Source organism: Rutidosis leptorrhynchoides, chromosome 7 (genome assembly GCF_046630445.1).
Source record: "Rutidosis leptorrhynchoides isolate AG116_Rl617_1_P2 chromosome 7, CSIRO_AGI_Rlap_v1, whole genome shotgun sequence".
Taxonomy (NCBI): domain Eukaryota; kingdom Viridiplantae; phylum Streptophyta; class Magnoliopsida; order Asterales; family Asteraceae; genus Rutidosis; species Rutidosis leptorrhynchoides.
This window is the reverse complement of record NC_092339.1, coordinates 68,786,562-68,794,763: the sequence shown is the minus strand read 5'-3', so window position 1 is coordinate 68,794,763 and position 8,202 is coordinate 68,786,562. Positions and strand designations below refer to the sequence as shown.

Genomic DNA, 8,202 nt, shown 5'->3' with positions numbered 1-8,202 from the left:
TCTTGTCATCGTCATAATTATTGCGCATACACACACACACATAAATATATAAAACGTTCCTTGAACAAGCATCGAAATCGATCAGTCTGCAAAAAGAAGGGCCAAATAGTTCAATGAGTTTCAAAAACTATAACTTCATAAAATCAGTCTAAATAAAAGATTATCAGCATTAGGTACTAATTATAAAGCATATTCGAAAAATTAAACAAGCAATTGAAGCATTGAGATTGTACCATAGATGTTATGTTGTGCACTAGTTGATTCTTGCAGATTGGGCTGAGTGGAGTGTAGACGAAACGGGTAAGAATGCAGTTGAAGCTGATCAGGAATATTTGCAGCAAGTTGTAGAACATTATTCGGCTGTTCATCTGATCCGTAAAATGGAAATTGATCAAACAATTGATGTTCTTGTCCAACAAGTTTCAGCTCTGTCATTGCAACATGTTGCTGCTGATTCATAGTCTCTTGTTGTTTACTCATCAACTGTTTCAAAAAATAAATTAACGTTAAAAAAAATGCGCATATCGATCTCTTTATACCATGATAAAAAACTTACCCAGTGATACATCTCTTCATTTTCCTTCTCCAACACTTTTTCCTGCAGTATTAATATTTATAAAGAAAATTAAAAGAAAATAATACATAAATATATTGAAATTTTATGTTTATGCATAAACAGCACTGGCCCTTTATTAACCAAGCTTACCGTCCGTTGAAGATTGTCCACCTGCTGTTGCAAGAGTTGAAACTGCAGAAAATTAACCTCAATTTGTATTATTTTCAAGTACAAAAAAGACAATAAAGACGACATTGGAAATATATCTAAGGAAATGTGTAAATACATGTATTTCACAGCATTTGTTAAACAAATGTACCTATAAATCAGAACTTTTTTGCACTAAATATGTATAAATAAGTTTTGGCACTAAATATGTATAAAAATCAGGATTTTTACACTAAATATGTATAAATAAGGATTTCATTTCACTAATTATGTATAAATAAGAATTTTTTGTGTGCACTAAATGTATTCATAAGAATTTTTTGCACTAGATATAAGTACAAGATCCAATTGAATTTTAATCGAGATTTGTCGTTAACTTTTTTCTTTGTTGGTTCAATTCTCTATATAACATGAAATAAGTCATCTATTAACTTTGATGCAAATTAAAGTACCTTTCTAGCTCGAACCTTCTGAACGGAAAATTCTAACTGTTGTTCGAGTTGATTAAGTTCCTCAAGCTGTGCAGAGTTCAGATCATCGCCTTTGTATCGTTGAAGACTTAGTTGAAGGTTCAATGTCTCCTTCTTCATCCTTGACAACTCACTATTCATATGGTCCTATATATTATCCCATTTCAAGATTATGCAAATAAGTAAACATCGTTAAAAAGTTTCTGAATCTATATGCTTACTGAAATATTAATCAAAGTCAAAATCTTAATTATTACCTGATTACTATGCTCGGGGATACGTGAACCAGTTGCTCTCAAATATCGATCTATGATTTGAGCCATGCTGTAAATTATTTTACAAGAGGTCAAAACCAAGATCTTTCATAACGTGACAACATACATAATATATTTTGGATATATTCTTATGTATATAAGTTTCAAAGATCATGGACAAAATAAATGAAAAGCCTAATAAAAGAAAACTAAAAAATAAGTTATAGAAATGGTCCCAAAGAATTAAATTGGTCAAGTCTAATGATCATCACTTCAACTGAGAAAGAGACTTATTGTAGTTTCTTTAAATAAAATTTCTTTACTTTTATTTATTTAGTATTATATAGGAATATATACAAGGATTTCTAGTTACAACCCTAATGATGTATATAAATTCATTTTTTCTTTAGATATCAGTTTAAGTGTCGCCCATTAATCTATAGGAATTAAAACACATACAAACTAGAGATCGATCTAGGTGAAATTAAGAACACAAAAGCCAAGGTAATATTAATAGTTTCACAATTTTATGTTTAGGTCGTAAAAAGTTATTTGAAATATAATGAAGTGATGGACCTGAGAGGTTGAGTTGTGTACTCATACAGTTTCCCTTTGCTTGAGAAGATGATAAGGCCTACTTGAGCGTCACACAACACAGATAGCTCATGAGTCTTCTTAAGAAGCCCGGTTCGTCTCTTTGAAAATGTGACTTGCCTGCTTGTATTGTTCTCGATTCTCTTCACTTCGATCTTTCCTCGTCCCATTACGTAGTAAGTTTTGTATGCTAATTTCTAGAAACTAAACTATATTTGAACTCCCCAAAGATGAGCCAACAAACCCTAGTAGAAAACCATATAAGATAAAGCAGTTTAATATATAGATATATATGAGTACTATGAGTGATTACTTGTAGAACCAAATTTGAAAATATGAAGAAAGTGTGATGATCACATGGAGTACCAAAATTGGAAAGTTAGATGGCAGTGAGCAAAAGGCATAAATAGAAATATATACATATGGTAGAAATTAAGTAGTGTATAGTAGAAGGATAGTATACAGAGAAAATAAGGAAGGTCGATCTTGTGAGATGATTTATTTAGTTGGACTTTTAGGGTGTGGACAAATAATATGTTTCTATATATTCGGGATATTATAGAGCTCATTTTATAATTGTGTAACATATTAAAATATCCCATTTTAAATGTCTTTTATAAATTTTTGTTTGATTTAAGATAGACTAGATAACTGTCAACTTTCTTTTTACATTCAAAGTAAGTTTGATTTAATAATTTAAGAAATAAATGATTAAATGATTAATAATAATAAATAACGGCAAATGAGAAGTTTCATGATATCTAATAATTAATTTTTTTTTAAATAGATAGTTATTTTGATAAGTAGACATGTATTTTAGACCGGATGATTATTTTTTTTTCTTTAAATACTTTTCACGCTTAAAATAATTTTGGTCTTTCAAAAAGTTTGTCCAAATTCCTCACTGTACATTTTGAGTGATTAGATTTAAGAATGATTACAAGATAAACTCGTTAAACAATGTACGTGAAAACATTCGTATAATATAATTACCATCGAAATTGAAATATATATATATTTCTTTTGAAATATGTAATTAAAAGTCAAAATGAGAAGTAAGATGTTAATTGAGATGGGATAGTAAGAGATAGGTTAGTGCGGTGCGCAGAGATTTGGCTTTCAAATCCATTTTTAGAATGTCAATTAATGCTATTGCCATTCTTATAAGTCTTGCAACAATAAAAGATCATCATGTTACAACATTTTGAGTAATACATTAGTTTTCTTTTATATTATACGTTTTTATAAGTGGAATGAAACGGTTTATTTCATTCTCAGTGTGTAGGTATAGCACTACAGTAATACTTTATTATTTCTATGTTTTTACTAGTAATAATTTCTTTTAAGTAGCTTAACATTCATCTTTTATGTGGATTTGTTTATTTACATTAACGTATAGCTAAACTTATTTAGTTTAAGTTCATTAATAATTAGTAATCTATGAAAAGGTTATACATTTAATTCTCAACTTGTTTAGCATAATAAAATCAATATTTTATGCGTAGGTACATATTTTTACGTCAAATGATTTTGGCCCCTTAACAATATGTTCAAGCTCCGTTGTTAATTACTAGATCCTCCATGAATTTAGATAATTTCAAAACGACACCATTATACGACTATGTAAACTTGTCTTTTCTTATATATTTATTGGAAAAAGAGTTGTAAATTGGATCGATTGGATCACTAATCCGCAAATGTCTCTTCATAACCTATTTTAATCTCTCAATTATTTCTAATACCTTGCTAGCTTGTTAATGATATCGCTGCTAAAAAAAGTTAATTAAGAGGATTAAATGAAACAGCTGCTAGTGGTCCAACGTAGAACGAGTTATATAGAACGTACTCTCTGGTAAAAAAAAAAAAAAAAAAAAAAACAAAAAGAATAGTTAACATTGAATATTTATAGCGTTGGTGTTGACGTATAACAACTAGCTAGTCGTATGATGTTTTGAGTGAGTCATAGGTCGATCTTTAAGGTTACCATTTATAGAAAGGGCCAAAGTTGCAAAAACAAGCTATAAAGGGTCACGGACATCATGTAATGTAATGTAATCATCCCCTTCCCTGCCACCCTCAATAAAAGTCTTCGCATACAGGTCTGGCTACCTGAACAAAAACAAATACTACTCCATTTAATAATAAATTGATTTTTTTTAATTAAAACTAGGGACGCAAACGAGCCAAGTCGATCTCGAGCTCAAATAGCTTAAAATTCATCAAGCTCGAGCTCAATTCGGTTCGTACCTAATTTTCTGAGCTTGACTCGTTTAATATTATACAAGCTCGGCTCGGTTCGAGTTCAGCTTGTTTGTATATAAACATTGGCGGATTATAAGGGGGGTAGGGGTGGGCCCTGTCCCCAAAAAAATCTCGGTTATAGTACTAATTTTAGATGTAGGTACATTGTTATCATTTTGGTTTGATGGTTACAAAGAAAGTTTCAAGGCATTTTTAGTTGAATTGGTGAAAGTTCAAGAACTTTCTACTGCTTCGTTTATTAGCTTATTACAAAAGCTAACATGGAGTACTAATTATGATTATACTACATTAAAATTAATGGTTAATTAATTATAATAGACCTTTTTTTCTATATGCTTCTTACAACACCTAATACGGAGTACTAATTATGATTACAATACAATAAAAAATAATAGTCAATTGATTATAAGTAACATACAGATGAAATTTTAAAAAGTAATAATATCTTAAATGGCATTTTTTGAAATTACCTTAAACTACAACATTTATACACTATAGATATTGGTCGTTAATCGTTATTCTCTATTGAAGATCTTACTAATTTTTGAACAATTTAAAATGATATTTAACATTATATATTATTGACCCCTCCAACGATTGTGTTCAAGATCCGCCACTATATATATATATATATATATATATATATATATATATATATATATATATATATATATATATATATATATATACTATGTTACTATAAAAAAATAAATGTATATAAGGTTTATTAAAGTTCACGAGTTTGATGTTCGAGCTCGATATAAAAAACTCGGGTTCGTTTCCTAAACGACTTTCAAAATGTGTTTAAGTTCGGCTAGATCTCTTTTAGACTCGGCTCGAATAAGGCTTTTAACAAGTGAAACTAGAGCTCGGTTCAATTACATCTATCCTTAATTAAAAACCAGCGAGATTTTCAATTTTTTAGCGAGATGTGGGGCAGAACCTTTTCTTACTACCTCTTAGTTTAATACTTTAATTACCATGACGACGTTCGTACTGTTAAGCACATACATAACAAATCAATGTTGTTGATGGAACTAACTAATGATTCATACTAGTTTTCGAACCCTCGCTTCGCGCCGTGGGTTCGATTTTTAATGTATTTTATTGTGTTTAGTTACGGAGCCTGCGAGTGAAAAATCAACATATATGAAAAGTACCCTAAATATTTAGCGTTTTTTTAAAAGTGTTCGTTTTGCGTATAGTTAGTGACATTGTGTTCATAAAATTATTTCGAGTTTAAGGATGGTGTCGGAAAAATTTAACTTGTTGCGAGCGAGAAGATATGACCTGTTGAATATTTGAGTGGAGTTTATTTAAGATATTTTATGAAAATTTTGATTTGGCGCTTTAACCCCCTGTGTTGGGGGTCGATTTTAATTTTTGAACAAAGTTTGGGGGACTTTTGTGGTGGTACTTGAAAGAAAGAAGGGGGAAAAAAGGTGAAAAGACGAAAATACCCCTGGTACTATATATATTAAAAGGTGAAAAGACGAAAATACCCCTGATGCTATTCATAAGTTTTGTCTAATAGTTAATATGTTAATGTTAATTTAGTGTTGCAACATTGTGTTCCACTTAAATTATTCTTTTATTGATAACGAGTGGAACGGTTGGCTCGTTGTTGCGAAAAATAATTGTGTTCTATGACTTAGACAAAAAAAAATATTAAGACATTATGTCAGCTCACAGCCCGCTATTAGTATTTAGTACTCCGTATATAGTATAATTGAACATGGAAAAATTAGGTCATTTGAGCAAGTCATGGAAAACACTGGGCTCGCGACCGAGAGTCATATCATCGTGACCGCGAAAGTGCCAGACAGGGACGAGTTGGTTTCAACTAAAGATTTCTCGTTCGTTTATAATTCGTTGTTCTTTTTTTCACTATAAATACTCACATATGTAACATGTGATGTATACCGATGAAAATTAATAAAAGAATATTCTATGGTTGGTCGTGAATTAAAGTAATCAATTTGATTATATATAACCACGTTATATTCTCGTATTTTTATGTTCTTGCTATTCGTTCGCCGTGTTCATCAAGTCTAATCCGTTTAATGTCAGTGGGTTTGTCAACCTTATGTTATCAAGTCTTGTTAGGGCTCACCTAATAGTTCTAAACAAGTAGTATTAGTGCTTAAGCTCCGCGTTGTTGGAAAAAATGGCAGATAAGATTGATGTAAAGATTGATTGGCTTGATGGAACCGATTTTAGCTTTTAGAAGATGCAAATTGAAGACCTTCTCTATTAAAAAAAGCTTTATCAACTTTTAAAGGGTGTTAAACCAGGAGAGATGGGCAAGGCGAGTGGGACTTGTTGGATAGGCAAGCCCTAGGAGTTGTTCGACTTTCTCTGACCAAGAACGTTGCTTACAACATTTTGGGTGAAACCACAACTACGGATTGATTACGGCGTTATCCAACATGTATGAAAAGTCATCCGCTTTGAACAAAGTTTTCTTGATTCAGAAATTGGTGAATGTTGGGATGATGGAGGGTTCTTCGGTGGCGGATCATGTTAACGAGTTTATTTGATTTGAACTCGGTTAATATTAAATTTGATGATGAGTAAAAGAATAAAGGATGACAAATGAGCCGATCAATAAAGGACGTAACTTCCAAGATTGCTGAAACAACATGTCTTCATCCGCTAGGGGCACTCCTTTCTTCCTATTACTAGCTCAAATTTTAAATTATGCCACATCCTAGCTTATCACTAAGTGTGGGATCCCAACTCAAATAAACACTAGACACATGATAATGCTAAAAACGAACATATATTTCATAGCATTATCCCTCAAGAAAGACAAGCTTTTAGTTGCAATTGTTCTATTTACAAGTGATATTCGTTTAAATATTAAAAGGTGAAGACAAAAGACAGATTCGACGAATTGAAGATGCAAACGACCAAAAAGCTAAAAAGTACAAAGTATAATCAAAGTGGTTCAAATTATTGATGAGAAACGTCTAAAAATTACAAGAGTACAAGCCGTGAAACACAAAGTACAAGATATTAAATTGTACGAAAAGACGTTCGAAAATTCGGAACCGAGACATCAATCAACTTTCAGCGCGCGACGCAACGGACCAAAAATTACAAGTCAGCTATGCACAAGAATATAATATTATATATAATTAATTATATATATATTATATATTATTTTAATCAAAGCAGCCCACGTTGAATTCATTTGGTGAGCTGGATTCCAGACCTCCGCACTCGCGGAGCTTTTATGAAGAAAACATCCGCACTCGCGGAGCTCTACAGTGAAACGTGGGCCTATAAAAGGCCGCGCATTCTGATCGATTTCAACATCCTTTTTCTATCTTTCTATCTACGATATATTTATATTTATATTTTATAATTATAATTTTAATTTAAGTTTAATAATAATAAGGTTATAGTGGCGAATGTTGTAAGTGTATAAGTTGAAATTCTGTCCGTGTAACGCTACGCTGTTAATACCCATTGTAAGTTATGTTCAACCTTTTTAAATTAATGTCTCGTAGCTAAGTTATTATTATGCTTATTTAAATCGAAGTAATCATGATGTTAGACTAAATATTAAAGACGGGATTATTGGGCTTTGTACCATAATTGGGGTTTGGACAAAAGACCGACACTTGTGAAAATCAGACTATGGGCTATTAATGGGCTTTATATTTGCTTAATTGAATGATAGTTCGTTAATTTAATATAAAGATTTACAATTGGATGTACCTATAAATAACCACATACACTCGATCGGACACGATGAGCGGGATATTTATAAGTACTAATAATCGTTCATTTGACCGGACACGGGAATGGATTAATAGTCAATGGACTCATTAAAACAGGGGTGGATTACATGCAAGGACACTTGGTGTAATTGATAATAAAGTATTAAAAC

The 8,202-nt window shown here is 31.3% G+C and overlaps 1 protein-coding gene across 1 annotated transcript; it reads right to left on the bottom strand.

Moving 5' to 3' along the window:
* Nucleotides 1-201: 201 nt before the first annotated feature.
* On the bottom strand, nt 202-2,212 carry LOC139859319 (MADS-box protein defh21). The gene is made up of 6 exons (XM_071848113.1): nt 2,025-2,212; nt 1,452-1,518; nt 1,177-1,341; nt 707-748; nt 557-598; nt 202-483 (listed from the first exon to the last, which is right to left on the bottom strand). Exons 1-6 carry the CDS (start codon nt 2,210-2,212, stop codon nt 202-204), a joined length of 786 nt encoding a protein of 261 aa, XP_071704214.1.
* Between the last annotated feature and the right edge of the window lie 5,990 nt (nt 2,213-8,202).